The following is an 18,396-nucleotide window of genomic DNA, read 5'->3' as shown; positions in this document are numbered from 1 at the left end:
AGGTGGCGAGGTATTACGACCTCTAAAATAAAATTTAGTACGTATAGTATTGCAAAAATGATCATAACTAGGAGCCTTTGAAGAAAAGTGGGTAAATCAAAACCGTTTTAAGTCAAAAGCGCAACACTCCGATTGATAACGTAAACGAACAGACAAGGAGTGAGTTAAAACGAAGAAATATAAAAAGAGTGCCAAAATACAAATATCAAGACTCGGGACTTGGCTTACGAAGATAACCGGTCCGAGCATACAGTATACATACATATATAGTAAGGAAATTCCCAAAAGACAACCCAAAAGACAATATACAAAATAACCTCTAAGAGGAGGTGATACAAAATACATATACAGTGGAGAACACAGTATCTAAACAGGCATATAATAACCAAAATAAAATCCCAAGATACAAGGATCTCCACCAAAAGAAGGTTGATGAGCGGATAATTTATACGCTTTTTGGCATTGTTTTTAGTATGTTTTTAGTATATTTTAATTAGTTTTTATTATATTTTTATTAGTTTTTAAATAAAAATCACTCTTCTGGACTTTACTATGAGTTTGTATGCTTTTCTGTAATTTCAGGTATTTTCTGGCTGAAATTGAGGGACCTGAGCAAAAATCTGATTCAGAGGCTGAAAAAGGACTGCAGATGCTGTTGGATTCTGACCTCCCTGCACTCAAAGGGAATTTTCTGGAGCTACAGAGGCCCAATTGGTGCGCTCTCAATTGCGTTGAAAAGTAGACATCCTGGGCTTTCTAGAAATATATAGTAGTCCATACTTTACCTGAGATTTGATGGCCCAAACCGGCGTTCTAAGTCAGCTCAAGAATTCTGGTGTTTAACTCCAAAACTAGCACAAAAGCTGGAGTTAAACGCCCAAACTGGCAAAAAAGCTGGTGTTTAACTCCAAGAAAAGTCTCTACACATGGAAGCTTCAATGCTCAGCCCAAGCACACACCAAGTGGGCCCGGAAGAAGATTTCTGCATTAATTACCTATTTCTGTAACCCTAGGCTACTAGTTTTCTATAAATAGGACCTTTTGCTATTGTATTTTCATCTTTGATAAGTCTTATGCTATTTTAGACACGTTTGAAGGCTGGCCATTCGGCCATGCCTAGACCTTGTTCTTATGTATTTTCAACGGTGGAGTTTCTACACACCATAGATTAAGATGTGGAGCTCCGTTGTTCTTCATGAATTAATACAAAGTACTATTGTTCTTCTATTCAATTCACGCCTACTTCTTCTCTAAGATATTCATTCGTTCTTCAACTTGATGAATGTGATGATCCGTGAAACTCATCATCATTCTCACCTATGAACATGTGCTACATTGCATGATTCCTGGAATTCTTATTAAAAGTTTTGAATCTCTTTATTTTCTTTTCCATATAAGTTTCGAAAATCACAAAAAAATTTATAAAACCATAAAAACCAAAAATATTTTATGTTTCTTGTTTGAGTCTAGTATCAATTCTTAAGTTTGGTGTCAATTGCATGTTTTTATTCTTCTTTCATTTTTCGAATATATGCATTATGTTCTTCATTGATCTTGAAGTTGTTCTTGATGATTTCATTGCTCTGATCTTTAAAATTGTGTCTTTTCAAGTCAATACAGAGAATTGAAGATTTAAAATATTCAGCAGAGGAATCAAACAGAAAAAGCTGGGCATTCAAAACATATCTTTTTAATGCCAGAATGGCACCATTCTGGGCGTTTAATGCCAGGATGACACTAAAGGGAAGATTTTGTTTTTAATTCAAATTTTTTTCAAATCTTTATAATTTTTCAAAAATCAAATCTTTTTCAAATCATATCTTTTCAATCATATCTCTTCAAAATCAATTTCTTTCCATTTTTTTTATTTATTACTATTTTCGAAAATCCTTGCTAAAATTAATGATTTACTTCAAAAATTTTCAAGTTATTACTTGCCTATTAAGAAAGGATCAAACTTTAAATTTTAAGAATCATATCTTTTAATTTCTTGTTAGTCAAGTAATCAACTTTAATTTTAAAACTTTCTCTTTTTAATTTGTTCTTGAATCATATCTTCTCAATCATATCTTCTCAATCACATATTTTTCAAAATTAACTCTCAATCATATCTTTTTGATTTCTAATTTCAAAATCTTTTTCAAAAATCACTTAATTTCTTTCCCAATTTTAGTTTTCGAAAATCATCAATCAAATTTTCAAAATTTTCTTTTAATTATTTCAAAATCTTTTACTTTAATTTTCGAAAATTCTTCCCCTCTTTTCACATCCTTCTATTTAAGGAACTAACACTCCTCCTCAAGGTGCAATTCGAACCCTATTATTTTAATAAGTTCGAATTCTCTCATCTCTACCTCCTCCTTCTATTCTTCTTTTCCTCTGACACCTCAAGAAATCTCTATACTGTGACATAGAGGATTCTATACTTTCTTGTTCTCTTCTCTTTCATATGAGCAGGAACAAAGATAAAGGCATACTTGTTCAAGCTGATCCTGAACCTGAAAGGACCTTGAAGAGAAAGCTAAGAGAAGCTAAAGAACAATTCTCTTTAGAGGGCCTAACAGAGCTTTTCAAGGAAGAAAAAACCATGGCAGCCGAAAACAATAATGCCAACAATGCAAGGAAGGTGCTTGGTGACTTTACTGCACCTACTCCCGACTTCAATGGGAGAAGCATCTCAATCCCTGCCATTGGAGCAAACAACTTTGAGCTTAAGCCTCAATTAGTTTCTTTAGAGTTCTTGAGATTGATACTCTGAATGCCATATTGGCTCAGAATAAAATATTGACCCAACAAGTCAATATGATTTCTCAGAGTCTGTCTGGAATGCAAGCAGCAACAGGCAGTACTAAGGAAGCTTCCTCTGAAGAAGAAGCTTATGATCCTGAGAACCCAGCAATGGAAGAGGTGAATTACATGGGAGAACCCTATGGAAATACCTTTAATCCTTCATGGAGAAATCATCCAAATCTCTCATGGAAGGATCAACAGAGACCCCAACAAGGTTTCAACAACAATAATGGTAGAAGAAACAGGTTTAGCAATAGCAAGCCTTTTCCATCATCTTCTCAGCAACAGACAGAGAATTCTAAGCAAAGCCACTCTGATTTAGCAACCATTGTCTCTGATCTAATCAAAACCACTCAAAGTTTTATGACTGAAACAATTTAAGTTTGGTGTTGTGATGAGCGGATAATTTATACGCTTTTTGGCATTGTTTTTAGTGTGTTTTTAGTATATTTTAATTAGTTTTTATTATATTTTTATTAGTTTTTAAATAAAAATCACTCTTCTGGACTTTACTATGAGTTTGTGTGTTTTTCTGTAATTTCAGGTATTTTCTGGCTGAAATTGAGGGACCTAAGCAAAAATCTGATTCAGAGGCTGAAAAAGGACTGCAGATGCTGTTGGATTCTGACCTCCCTGCACTCAAAGTAAATTTTCTGGAGCTACAGAAACCCAATTAGCGCGCTCTCAATTGCATTGGAAAGTAGACATCCTGAGCTTTCCAGCAATATATAATAGTCTATACTTTGCCCGAGATTTGATGGCCCAAACCGGCGTTCCAATTCAGCTCAAGAATTCTGGCGTTTAACTCCAAAATTGGCACAAAAGCTGGCGTTTAACTCCAAGAAAAGTCTCTACACATGGAAGCTTCAATGCTCAGCCCAAGCACACACCAAGTGGGCCCGGACGAAGATTTCTGCATTAATTACCTATTTCTGTAACCCTAGGCTACTAGTTTTCTATAAATAGGACCTTTTGCTATTGTATTTTCATCTTTGATAAGTCTTATGCTATCTTAGACACGTTTGAAGGCTGGCCATTTGGCCATGCCTAGACCTTTATCTTATGTATTTTCAATGGTAGAGTTTCTACACACCATAGATTAAGGTGTGGAGCTCTGCTGTTCTTCATGAATTAATACAAAGTACTATTGTTCTTCTATTCAATTCACGCCTACTTCTTCTCTAAGATATTCATTCGTTCTTCAACTTGATGAATGTGATGATCCGTGACACTAATCATCATTCTCACCTATGAACATGTGCCTGACAACCACCTCTGTTCTACTAGCAATGGCTTGAATGCGTATCTCTTGGATTTCTAATCTAAGATTGGAACCTTCGTGGTATAGGCTAGAATTATTGGCGGCCATTCCTTAGATCCAGAACGTCTAAACCTTGTCTGTGGTATTCTGAGTAGGATCTGGGAAGGGATGACTGTGATGAGCTTCAAACTCGCGATTGTGGGGCGTGTGACAGACGCAAAAGGATCAATGGATCCTATTCCGACATGATTGAGAACCGACAGATGATTAGCCGTGCGGTGACAACGCATTTGGAACGTTTTCACTGAGAGGACGGAAAGTAGCCATTGACAAAGGTGATGCCCAACATAAAGCTTGCCATGGAAAGGAGTATGAATGATTGGAAGAAGGCAATAGGAAAGCAGAGGTTCAGGAGGAACAAAGCATCTTCATACGCTTATCTGAAATTCCAACCAAAGAATTACATAAGTATCTCTATCTTTATTTTATGTTTATTCATCTTTTAATTATTAATTCTTCATCACCATCTGAATTCTCCTGACTGAGATTTACAAGGTGACCATAGCTTGCTTCAAGCCGACAGTCTCCGTGGGATCGACCCTTACTTACGTAAGGTTTATTACTTGGACGACCCAGTGCACTTGCTGGTTAGTTGTGCGGAATTGTGACAAAGTGTGATTCACGTTTAAGAGCTCCAAGTCCTTTGGCACCATTGTTGATGATCACAATTTCGTGCACCAAAGGTCTCCAGCATGCCTCAGCGAGGAGCCTCACGTCCTGCACCTGAAAACCACAAAAATCTGCATGGATGAGAACCGGAGGTTCTCAGCATGGTAACAGTGCCCAAATATCTAACATGTAATGTCCTGGGAAAGCCAAAGACAATCTTAGAACTTCCAAATTATAATCAAAGCGTGTAAACAGAACTAAACTATGACAAAAGTAAATAGGCGACTAACTTAAGGATCTTTGGTCTAACTATATATATATATCCTCTTTCCAAATCCTGCAAACCTCCCAACCACCAACAGCGAAATAAATGCAAGCACAAGTATATCAAACAAGGAAATGTACAAGTAGGAAATAGATAGAACAATTAAGCAAGTAGCAAGTAATGATGCAGTCAATTAGGCAATTCAGAAAAATCACATATAATGCATATGATGCATGCCTGTCCTAGTGGCTGATGAGTCTCATCTGTCAGTTATAAAGCCAGCCCGACAAGTCCTGGTAGCTAACCATTGGACTGTCCCTTTGTCGCGCATCCCCAACTCGAGTTATCCACAAACATAATCATAATTTATATCCAACAACCTCACTAGTGTATATTCACGGGGGCAAGCTCATCCGGAACTTTCACAGTGTCCGACCACACTTGCAACATAGGGTTAGTAGAGTATCGAGTCTCTACCTGAAGCACGTGGTGGCTAGCCACTGCTTTCACCCAGGGAAACTCATATCTCAGGTAGGTGAAGTACAACGGTCATAATAATCAGCATATATGCAATAATCACAGCCATACATTAGTATACATCTCAGCCATTCCAGCCTACCAATCATAATTCCATACTCAGCCCTTTCGGCTCAAAACATATTCAGCACTCCACCATCCTTCCCAACCGCTCACATCATCATTATACATCATACTCATCATTACATCCATTTTCTTCCCCCACGAGTTACCCCTTTCCTAGCCTTCTCTTAATCACTAGGCATTTAACAACAAATTAAGACTTAAGGAATGAAATTGGAGGTTTATAAGTGTGAAATAACATTCCGGAAGGTTACGAGCTTGTTGGGAATGTGAAGAGATTGAAAACAAAGTTTTAGAGAAGAACTGGGTCGCGTGCGGACGCACAGGGGTGTGCGTGTGCACGCCTAGAAATATTTTTAGACGTGTGCGTACGCACAGGTCCGTATGCACGCACAGAAAGCAAAATCTTTAGGGTGGGGGCACATGCACAATGTGTGCTAGTGTTGCCACCAGTGTGTCATTCCCAACGCGTGTGTGCGCATAGGCTTGTGCGTACGCATAGCTCGCAATCTTTCGTTGGTCTCACGTGCGCACAGGGCGTGCTAGCACTGCCACCAACAGCCTTGTCTTTACGTGTGCGTACGCACAAGGCTATGCGTGCACACAGGAACCAAATTCTCGCCGAGTGTGCGTCCGCACACAAACCAGAGATCACAAATTCTGCAAAAGTTGCAGAATTCAAATTGTTGGCCCAAACTTCTCACAATCATATCTCCTTCCACAAAAATCAGATTTCAACCAAATTTAAACCATTTCGAAGCTTATGAAATTGCCTTTTATTTGATATAAAAATTATTAAGTTTCAAAAACAATAACTCATGATATGATCCGTGGAAGTTCATCAAATTTTCATTTTTACCAAAACTCATAAACTCCCAATTTCAAAACATATACTTACCAACTCATTCAAAAACCAGCCAAACTCAATGTTTAACTACCAAATACTTACATCCACTCATTCAATCATCAAACCACCAAATCTACCATATTTAACCAAATTTCGAGGTGACAATTCCCACATCAAAATCAACAATTCACACCCCAATCTCCAACAATATCCAATCCACCAATCACCATATATATATATATATATATATATATATATCCACACATAACAAATTCACATTTCAACTCATGCTCCTCAACAAGAGCCTCAATGCTATCACCAACTCTACATATCGAACCATATCACACCCAATTTTCACAAATGGTACCAACATTTATCATCATTCCGTAATTTACTAAATTCACATATAACAACAAAATTCATATCAAACTATCCACATCATTAATGATTCATCTCCTACCCTAGGGTCTCTAGCCTACGTTTTCACACCACATTACATTTTAGATACAGGAAACCGAAACTATACCTTGGCCGATTCCCGTTCCACCCGGAACACTCTCAAATCAACTTCAAAGGTTTCCAAAGCCTCACCAACAGATTTCCAAGCTTGGGATTCCACACCAAAATTTTCCAAAACCACTAATCAAGCTCCAAAACACATATATACAAAGCCTAAGCCACAATATCATATAAAAACACAATAACTCAATCACTAAATCACTAAATCTCAAGTCTCTAGATTAGGGTTGAGATTCTCACCTTATCCAAACACCAAGGGAGCTAGATAAAACCTTCCCTTCAAGTTAATTTGAGCCTACAAAATCCAAACTCAAAAATCTCAACACTTTACCCACAAATTTTCGAAAATGAGGGCTGAGAATTCGAAGAGGATTCTATGACTTACCTCAAGATTACTTGGGTGGATTTTGTAGAGCTCGACGCCACGGTCGCGTGATCGTAAACGGTGCATCAATCGGAGCTCGGAGCGAAAAGATATGATCAATTGAAGTTAGAAGTGAAATAGGAACAAGGGTTCATGTTCTTCCTTCCTCCCCCAAGTGTTTTCGGCGTGTGTGTTTAGAATCGGTGGAGAAGAAGGGATGTGCCCTTCATTAAGTGGGGCATTGGGCTGAACCAAGGGCCTAACACAGGTCCGGTTGGCCCGGTTTGGCCCGTTCGGCCCAATCTTGGGCCGTTTTCTTTAAAATTGGTGTTGAAATTCTCGTTTCGAATTTCTCTACAACATTAAACCATAAAAACCTCATTTCTTACTTTTGAGAATATATTTTATTTTATGGGTTAATTAGCTATTAATTAACCGGATTTTAAATTCTACCCACCTAAATGGGAATTTTGCCCACAAAATTTGAATTTAGTTACCTGAGAACTGGTGTGGGTAGTCTGCTCACATCTCTGACTCAAGCTCTCAGGTGTGCTCCTCAACACCGGCTCGACTCCATGCCACTTTCACTAATGAAACCTTTTTTCCATGCAACTTCTTAATACTTGGGTCATCAATCCTGACCGGAGTCACCGGCAGAGTCAAGTTTTCCTTTAGCTGAACCAATTCCGGTTATAACACATGGCTAGCATCAGGAGTATACTTCTGAAGCTGCGATACATGAAATACGTCGTGCAGGTTCGAAAGATGAGGTGGTAGAGCCATTCGATACGCCACCGGCCCAACCCTCTCTAGAATTTGGAATGGACCAATGTATCGAGGGTTCAGCTTCTTTGTCTTAATCGCTCTACATACTCCTGTTGTCGGAGTAACTTTAAGGAAAGCATGGTCTCCTTCCTCAAACTCTAAGGGCTTTCGCCTCTAATCGGCGTAACTCTTCTGACGGCTCTGGGCAGTGAGCATCTTGTCTTTGATTTCTTAACTTGTTCCATGGTTTCGGCTATCATCTCAGGCCCCAAAAGACTCTTCTCCCCAACTTCATACCAGCATAGCGGAGATTGGCACTTCCTCCCATACAGAGCCTGGTACGGAGCCATCCCGATGCTCGCATGGTAGCTATTATTGTACGCAAACTCTACTAGCAGCATGTACCGATCCTAGCTCACCGGCTGGTCCAAAACACAAGCCCTCAACATGTCCTCTAGGGTTTGGATTGTCCTCTCAGATTGACCATCTGTTTGGGGATGGTAAGTAGTACTTAAACTCAAACGGGCTCCAAAAGCTTTCTGAAACGCACCCCAGAACCTCGAAGTGAAACGGGGATCCCTGTCAGAAACTATAGTCGTAGGCACACCATGAAGTCTCACAATCACCTTTATGTACAAACGTGCTAACTCCTCAAGAGTATAGTTCATCCGAATGGGTAGAAAGTGAGCCGAATTTGTTAGTCGGTCCACAATCACCTAGACAGCATCGAAACCGGTTCTAGTTCTTGGCAACCCCAACACAAAATCCATTGCAGAATCTCCAAGGGTTGCAACGTCCCGGAAGGTCTCTGATGTTCGATCTTCACCTTTTGACAAGTTAAGCACTTCAAGACATACTCTGCCACATCATTCTTCATACCAGGCCACTAGAACATAGTCTTTAAATCATGGTATATCTTGGTACTCCTAGGGTGGATAGAAAATCCACTTTTGTGCGCTTCCTTTAAAATATCTTGACGCAAGGTCCCAACATCCGGCACAATGATCCTACCCTTGAATCTCCACAATCCATCTGGATCCCATGACACTCTCCATTTCTTCCCTTGCTTAATAGCAGGTAATACCTTCGACAACACATCATCGTTCTGATGAGCCTTTAAGAGTCTGGACTTAAAATCACTTGAGATTTGTAACCGACTCAGACACAGAGTTCCCGACACTTCTTGAACTCCAACCTTCAGGTTCTCGAATGCTTTAAGCAATTCCTCCTCCCGAAGCATCATCCAAGAAGCATATAGTGATTTCCGACTTAACGCATCTGCCACAACGTTCTCTTTTCCTGATGGTAATTTAACTCAAAGTCATAGTCCTTTAGTAACTCCATCCACCTCCTCTGCCGCATATTGAGCTCTTTCTGATCAAAGAGGTATTTCAAGCTCTTATGATTAGAGAAAACTCGAAACTTGACTCCATAGAGATAATGTCTCCACACCTTTAATGCAAACACAATCGCAGCAAGTTCCAGGTCATGCGTTGGGTAGTTAACTTCGTGAAGTCTCAACTGCCGTGAGGCATATGCCACCACATTCTGGTGTTGCATCAGCACGCACCCTAGACCCTTTAGTGAGGCATCACAATACACCTCGAATGGTTCATTTGGCTTGGGTAACACCAACACAGGCACGGCAGTCAACTTTTGCTTCAACACTTGAAAGCTTTCCTCGCACTCAGAAGTCCAAACAAATAGCGCGTCCTTGTGGGTCAACTTGGTCAACGGCAATGCCATTTGCGAGAAGCCTTTAATGAACCTCCTATAGTATCCAGCTAAGCCCAGAAAACTTCTAATCTCAGTAACTGAGGTCGGTCAATTCCACTCCATCACTGCTTCCACCTTGGCAGAATCTACTGCTATCCCCTGTTTACTCACTACGTGACCCAGAAACTTCACCCCACTCTTCTAGAATTCGCATTTAGACAACTTGGCATACAATTTCCTCTCCTTCAGAATTTGTAACACAGTTCCAAGTGCTTGGCATGCTCTTCTTTGGTCTTAGAATAAATTAGTATGTCGTCAATGAAGACGACAACAAACTTATCCAAGAATGGGCGGAAGATTCTGTTCATATAGTCCATAAACACTGCGGAAGCATTGGTCAACCCAAAAGACATTACAGTGTACTCGTAGTGGCCATAACGAGTTCTGAAAGAGGTCTTAGGGATGTCTTCATCTCTCACCCTTATCTGGTGATAACCAGATCGTAAATCAATCTTGGAGAAAACTCCGGCTCCTTGCAGCTGATCCATGAGATCATCAATCCTTGGCAGTGGGTAGTTGTTCTTTATTGTGACCTTGTTCAATTGTCTGTAATCCACACAAAGCCGCATACTCCCATCCATCTTCTTCACCAATAACACCGACGCTCCCCACGGAGAAACACTAGGGCAAATAAAGCGCTTGCTCATTAAGTCTTCCAACTGAGTCTTGAGTTCAGCCATTTCCAAAGGCGACATTCTGTAAGGGGAAATCGAGATTGGCCCTGTTTTCGGAACCAACTCAATCGCAAATTCAACCTCTCGGCTAGGAGGGAATTCCTCAATGTCATCAGGAAACACCTCAGAAAATTCACAAACAACTGGATTTGTTCTAGGCTCTGTGATGACAAGTCATCTTATACTAGTTTTACAAGCATTTTCACTAGTTTCATTAGGTTTTATGCACTTTCTTGCACCTTAAGTAAGTAATTGGAGTGGATTTTCATGGTTATCTTGAATCAATCAAACATCATTCATTTTACACAAAATCATAGGTTTTATGCTAGAATTCATTGATTTTATAAATAATGCAAAGATCTAGTGATTTTGGTGGAGCTTTGATTAGTTGTTTGGTTGCTTGTAGGTAAAGAAACGGTGGAAAGAGGAATTTTTGGCACACTTTTGAAGTTTGGGCATGCTTTGGACCTTAGGCAACGCTTTGAAAAGCGTGGCCCATGAACATAGAGCGTGGCGCATGAAAGACACAAGGAGTAGCGCTCAAAAACTCAAGCATAGCACTCTCTTTTGTTCACTTTTTCGTGGAGTAACAAGCCCAGGGAGGAAAGCTCGCACAAAGCAAAGCAAGGCACAGCAAGGAGTAGTGCTCAAAGATTTGAGCGTAGTGCTCCAATTTCCTCACTTATGCGTGTCTTTCATCAAAGAGAAAGCACTAAATGGTGCAACACAAACCAAAGACCAAGGGCCAGCGCTCAAAAACTCAAGCGCAGCACTCTATTTCTTTCACTTTCTCGTCCAAGGCACACAAGGCTCTTGCCCAAGAAAATTAAGGAAGCCAAGAGCTCTCACCAAGGCTCGAAGAGGGGAACCAAGCAAAATGAAGAGTAGCGCTCAAGAAATCAAGCGCAACGCTCTCTTTTCTTCACTTTCTCGTGCCTCTAATCCAAGGAACCAAGGCACACAATCAATGACAAGGAGTGTAGCGCTCAAAAATTGAGCGCAGCGCTCAAAATGTGAGCGTTATGGGCTAGGCTTGGCACATGACAAGGCAAAGAGTGAACATAGCATTCACAAAACCAAACGGAGTGCTTCCCTGGGAGGTTCCCACACACCAAACCAATTTGAACCAAAGCCAAACCGGACCCATGCCTCCACTTCAATTGAACCAAAGACAAACCGGACCCATCCTTCTTCAAATCGATTTCTCATTCAAGGCCAACTTTGAAAAGCCCACTCCAAGCTTTGAAGATCAAAATAGAAAGTGTATATATAGGAGTTAATTTGATTTGTAAAGGACCTTTTGCTCATTTTTAGTTTTACTTTTAGCTCAATTTTAGTTTTCACTTTTGTTTTGAATTTGGGGATTTGGGAATTGGATCTGGTTTTCCTTTTGCATTTTCTTTTCTTCTGCAACTTTCACTATCTGTTCTTGGAATGTGAATTAAGATTGAAGAGCTTCATTGATTCTAATTTTGAGAATAATCTTTTACCTCTCTTCTCAATTGTTCTAAGAATTGGATCTGAGTTTCTTTTTCTGTTTTCAATTTCATTCACCTGCAACTTCTACTTTTTTGTTTTGGGTTTTTAGATTTAGATTGAGGAATTCTATTGAATTTGGATATGAGTTTCTTTTGCTATTTTCAATTTCATTTTCTTCTGCAATTTATCTTCTGCTTGATCAAAAAAGTAATTGAGATTTAGATCTGTTTCTAATCTCATTGCACTTCTTCGATCTTCAATCTCTTTTTAAATATTTCACTATTGACTCAAGTTTTCTTGCTGTTTTGTTTCTTGAAGAAACCTTCCATTTCTGTTCTTGCTACTGAGATCTAGATCTAGATTCTTGCATCTCAGAGCTTTCTGATTTATTTTAGTTTGAAATTTCTTGTTCAATTTCAAATCCCAGCACCCAAATACTTTTAATCTTCAAGCAATTTAGATTCAGTAAATTTACATTTCTTGCACTTTAAGTTTTAGCTATTTACTTTCCTTGCAATTTAAGTTTCAGTTCATTTACTTTCTTGCACTCTAAGTTTCATGCAATTTAATCTTTCTGCACCTTTAGATTTAGTCAATTTATCTTCTGCACTCTATCTTTCTGCTCAATTTACATTCTGTACTTCTATTTACTTGCAATTTAGCTTCTGTCAATCAAAATCACTCAATTCATCAACTGTTCGCTAAACTAAATTCATCACCTAACTAAAATTGTTCAATCCATCAATCCCTGTGGGATCGACCTCACTCTTGTGAGTAATTACTACTTGATGCGACCCGGTACACTTGCCAGTAAGTTTTGGTGTGGAATCTAATTTTTATCCATCAAGTTTTTGGCGCCATTGTCGGGGATTGATTTAAATTGACAATGATTAAGTAAGGTGATAGTCTAGATTAAGTATTTTCTTTTCATTTTTTTACTAAGCCTACTAACTGTTTGATTTTTTGCTTAAGCTAACACTAACTTCACTCTAGCAGTAGAGTATTTTCATTTTGGTTTCTGTTTGTGTTTGTATGTCAGGAGGTGAATCCACATCTTTTAACTTGAACGAGAGAACTCTTCGAAGGTTAAGAAGAGAGGCAAGAGGAAAGGGGATTATTGGTGACGAGAAATCAGAAGGAGAGGATCAAGTGATGGAGGTGAACATTCCAGTTCACAATGAGGGTGTGGCCAACAACCATGGTCAACCTCAGAGAAGAGTTATAGCCTCATATACTATTCCCAACCTGGTGGGTTGCGGAAACCAGCCAATTAAGAAATCAATATAGAAATACGTTGCGAGTATAGTCCTTAACCAGCAAAAATCCGCTCATCAATTTAGAAAGGTTGTCACAAAATTAGAATAAAAATACTGGGAGTATGAATCCCAGATCGTCTCCCAACGAGTTGACAAAAATGGTGCTATCTTATTAATCAGGAGTTTTCCGAGAAATTTGAGAGTTGAATGACAAAAAATAAATAATTGTAAATTAAAAGGGAATTATATATTCAGAATAAAAAGCCTTGACTGGGGGAATGATTAATTGGAAGTTCCATCCTTGTTGGAATTCTCACAAGTGTAGTATCAAGAGGTTGTTATTTTACTTAGTTAACCCTTACTAAATAAAGGAAAGTCAAGTGATTAAGCTAACTCTTATTCGCAAATCCTAGTCCTCTCCCTTGGGAAGGTCTAGCGTTAGTAAATAGAAAATTAGCCAACAACTTCCAATTTAACTAATCACTTGAGCATTCCAACTCAAGTGTCTCATTTTAATCAACCACCATGTCAAGTAGGGAATCTACTCCATTGACATGAAAATTAATTGCATAGAATTAAATAGGGAATAAAAGGAAGACATGATAGACAATAACTACAATTTAATTAAAAGTGAAAGTAATCCTTTGCATTAATAAATTCTAAAAATAATCCAATTGTAACTCTAAACAAGAATTAAGAATATGGAAGAGTAAGGGAATAAGAAAACAAACTAAAATAATATCTTCAACAGAGGTAATGACTCTTCAATATCCAAACCAAAAGTATAAAACTAAGAATATGTGAATATAAAAGAAAACCTAGAGGAAGAATAATTTCTCTCTAGATTCAGATCTAAAACTAAAACTATGCTAAGGAGAATCCGTCTTGAGTCTCTACTCGTTCCCTGGCTCTAGTCTGTGTTTCTGGGCTGGAAACTGGGTCAAAACTCGGCCCAAAATCGCCCCCAGTATTTTCTGTTATTTCTGCAGATCGCGCATGTCACGCGTATGCGTCAGTCACGCATACGCGTTGCTGGTCGTCTTGGCATGTCACGCGTCTATGTGCAAACTCCAATCCATGCATACGCGTCGGGCACGCGCACACATCGCTACAAATTTTTCCATGACGCGCGCACGCGTGAGCCATGCGTGTGCGTCGATGCTCGCTGGTTATCTACTTAGTTTCTTGTGTTCCTTCCATTTTTGCAAGCTTCCTCTCCATTCTCTAAGCCATTCCTGCCCTATAAAGCCTGAAACACTTAACACACGGATCACGGCATCGAATGGTATAAAGGAGAATTAAAATACACACATTAAAGACTCTAGGAAGCAAGTTTCCAATCATAGAATAACACTAGGAAGGAATTGTAAAATCATGTAAATCATATGAATAAGTGGGTAAGGACTTGATAAAAACCACTCAAATGAGCACAAGATAAACCATAAAATAGTGGTTTATCACAACCCAAAGCATTATGGGAGTAGCATCCTAACCCCCAATATCAATACCAATAACTTTGAACTCAAGCCTCAATTGATCACCCTGGTTCAAAATAACTGTCAATATGGAGGAAGTGCTGCTGAGGATCCAAACCAGCATCTATCTATATTCTTGAGAATTTGTGACACTGTCAAAACCAATGGAGTCAATCCTGATATCTATAAACTTCTTTTATTCCCATTTTCACTGAGAGATAAAGCCACACATTGGTTGGAGACCTTCCCTAAGGAGAGCATTACTAGCTGGGATGATTTGGTTAGCAAGTTTCTAGCCAAATTCTATCCACCTCAAAGAGTCATCAAATTGAAAACGGATGTGCAAACCTTCAGACAGCAAGAAGGAGAGTCATTATATGAGGCTTGGGAGAGGTACAAGGCTCTGATTAGAAGATGTCTAGAGGGAATATTCAGTGAATGGGTTGAGCTGCAAAATTTCTATGAAGGCTTGTCCTTACCTTCAAGGAAAGCTTTGGATTATTCCTCAAGAGGATCTTTACAAATGATGAAAACCGCTCAAGAGGCACATGATCTCATAGATGAGGTGGCCAACAATGAGTATTTCTATTCCTCTGAAAGGCAAGAAGCTCCAAAGAAGGGGGTATTTGAGCTTGAAGGAGTTGATTGAACATGGTACATAGGGAAGTGGTGGTGTTAGGGAGTAATTAGATTGGAATTGGGGTAAATAAGGATCATACGGTGGTGAGTGGTGAAAAGGAACTTGTGAGTGTGGTGGTTCAAAGCTACGTTGAGAGGATGGTCTATAGGCACAGGGTGGGGCTTGTTGGTGATTACAAGGGGGTCCACCATATCCATTACCTTGGTATGCATTGTAAAGTGGACCTTGTCTATGATACTGTGGAGGGTGTTGTTGCCTAAAGGGTTGATCAAGTCCTCGTGGCTCCACCCATCTTTGATTGCTCTGACCTTGATGCATGTTCCTGCTATAGCTTTCATTCTCTTCAACAATATTAGAACCAAACTCAAAGTGAGATGGGTGAGAATTCATGGTAGCTAGTAGAAATAAAAGGGAAAAACAAAAACAAATAAACAAGAAAAAGAAAAATATTTACAATAACAAATAATAAGGCACACGTTTGCAGTTCCCCGGCAACGGCGCCATTTTGAAGAACTAAAGATTGACTGTTTAGAATTCAGAATAAATTCTCGTTGCAAGTATAGTTTCTAAACCAAGCAATCAACCTTTCTTACAAAAGTTTTGGTTGTCACAAGTAACAAACCCCTTTAAAATTGATAACCGAAGTATTTAAACCTCGGGTCGTCTTCTCAAGGAACTGCAGGGAGGTGTTCTTATTATTGGTTATGAGTTTTGTAAATTGGGGGTTTTGAAAGTAAGGAACAAGTAATTCAAATGACAAGTAAAATAAACTCTTGGCAAGGTATGAAAATTCGGAAGTCCTATCCTAGTTACTCCTATGAGAATGGATGTTAATCCCACTTAGTTAACCCTTATGAAGGCAAGGGAAAGTCAAGTGAACTAATTAGTTAGATTCCTAAGTCCTAGCCAACTCCTAAGGAAAGACTAAAGTTAGTGGAATACCAGTCAATTTAGCCGACATAACAACCAATCACGGATAGTTGATAACTCAAGAGCTTCCAGTTAATCAATTAAAGCCAATAACATAAAAAGCTAAATAAGAATCAATGATCTGAAATACTTCAATTGAATTAATAAGAGAAAATCAATTTAAACATAAAGAGTTCATAAGCCAATCTGGCAACATAAGTATTTAAAGGATAGCATCAAAATATCTGAAAGTAAAAGAGAAATATAAAGTAAAAAGAATATTGAACCTGATGAAGAGTTGAAATTCTAAATCCTTTAAGAGGAATCCTAATCCTAAAAACCTAAGAGAGAGGAGGGAACCCCTCTCTCTCTAAAAACTACATCTAAACTATGAAAAGTGAATAATTGAAGACATGATAATGAATGGATGCATTCTCCCACTTTATAACCTCTAATCTGTGCCTTCTGGACTTGGATCTGGGCCAAAAAGGGTTTTAGAAATCGCTGGGAGCATTTTCTGTAATTTCTGGTGCGTGGCGTCTGTCACGTGTCTGCGTGGGTCACGCAGTCGCATCATCTGGAGTTTTCCTTGTCACGCGTTCGCTTCGGTCACGCGTACGCGTCATCTGTGTTCTGCTCATGGCGCGCGTCCGCGTCAGTCACGTGTTCGCGTCGCTGCCTTTTCGCGCTGGGCATGCGACCGCGTCGTCCATGCGTTCGCATCACTGCCAGTTTCTTCAAAAACTCCATTTTGTGCTTTCCTTCCATTTTTGTATGTTTTCTTCCCATCCTTTAAGTCATTCCTGCCTTAAAAGATCTGAAACTTCTCAACACATAAATTATGGCATCGAATGGTAATAAAGGGTAATTAAAATAAATAATTTCAAAGCATAGGAGACATGTATTTCACATATATCACATAATAAGGAAGGGAAAGTGAAACCATGCAATTTACATGAATAAGTGGGTGAAGGGTTGAATAAATCACTTAAATTGAGCACAATGTATATCATAAAATATGGGTTTATCAACCTCCCCACACTTAAACAATAGCATGTCCTCATGCTAAGTCCAAGATAAAGAGTAAGGTAAGGTCAAAGTGGTGGAATCTCATGCAATGCAATCTATCCTAAATACAACTACCTAAATGAATCATGCAATTCTAATTGTTATTCACTTGTATATAAAACTTACATGTAGTTAAATTAATTCACATCCTCAAGGAATCATATATACATAGCCAAACCCTAGATATTGTTAAAGCACTTTTACAATTGAGATGGGTAAAAATATTTTACAAACTTGCAAGACAATTAACAATTTAAGCAGAGATATATGGTGATGAGCTATTGAACCATCATTGGATTTTGTGTTTACTCTCTAGTTACTCAGTGTTTATTGGGTTAATCACTCTATTCTTCTTTTTATCCTTACTTTCTATAACTTTGTTCTTCATCTAACCAATCAACAATTTATAGAATATAGGCATACAAAAATCATGAGGTCTTTTTCAAGGTTGTAATGGGGCCAAGGTAAAGGTAAGGGTATATGTATAAGGCTAAGTGAGCTAATAAGTGAATCCTTGATTAGTCTATGATCTCACCTAACATACATATTTTATAAATCAAAGTTTCTTAACCTATTTGCCCAAATTTTCTCACTTTGTATTGCAAGCTCATGCATTAACTTTAATTTTATCCCATGTGCATTTATTCTTTTTATTTTTGCAATTGGAGAATTTTCGCATCCCCTTAATTAAATACCGAAAATGTAAATAAAATTTTTTTTTAATGCACATGGTAATTCAATTGTTTTGATTTCACATGAGCATGCTTCCCAAATTTTTATTTTGAAACATCTTTATTCTCTTTTTTTTTTTTACTTTTCACCTTTTTTTCTATCATCCATGTTCCCATAAAGTTCTTCACACTTAAACAATACATAATTTCTATCTTAAGCTAACCAAGATTCAACTTGAATTTTTATTTTATTTTTCTGCTTAAGGCTAGTAATGTGGTTTATAGAACAAGAGGGGATTAAAAAGCTCAAGGAGGCTAACAAGGGTGATGTAAAAGGTAGGCTAATTTGGGATAAGTGAGGAAAAATT

At 38.5% G+C, this 18,396-nt stretch overlaps 1 protein-coding gene across 1 annotated transcript in view; it reads right to left on the bottom strand.

The window, feature by feature from the left end:
• Positions 1-9,826, bottom strand: part of LOC107605566 — a 37,495-nt gene extending 27,669 nt beyond the window's left edge. The window contains exons 1-4 of the mRNA XM_016307482.1: positions 9,478-9,826; positions 9,072-9,379; positions 8,907-8,966; positions 8,565-8,796 (exon numbers count right to left, since the gene is read on the bottom strand). Coding sequence (XP_016162968.1) covers positions 8,565-8,796; positions 8,907-8,966; positions 9,072-9,379; positions 9,478-9,826 — 949 coding nt within the window. The remainder of the gene's footprint in view (positions 1-8,564; positions 8,797-8,906; positions 8,967-9,071; positions 9,380-9,477) is intronic.

Source organism: Arachis ipaensis, chromosome B01 (genome assembly GCF_000816755.2).
Source record: "Arachis ipaensis cultivar K30076 chromosome B01, Araip1.1, whole genome shotgun sequence".
Lineage (NCBI taxonomy): Eukaryota > Viridiplantae > Streptophyta > Magnoliopsida > Fabales > Fabaceae > Arachis > Arachis ipaensis.
This window is presented reverse-complemented; position numbering and strand designations above follow the sequence as displayed.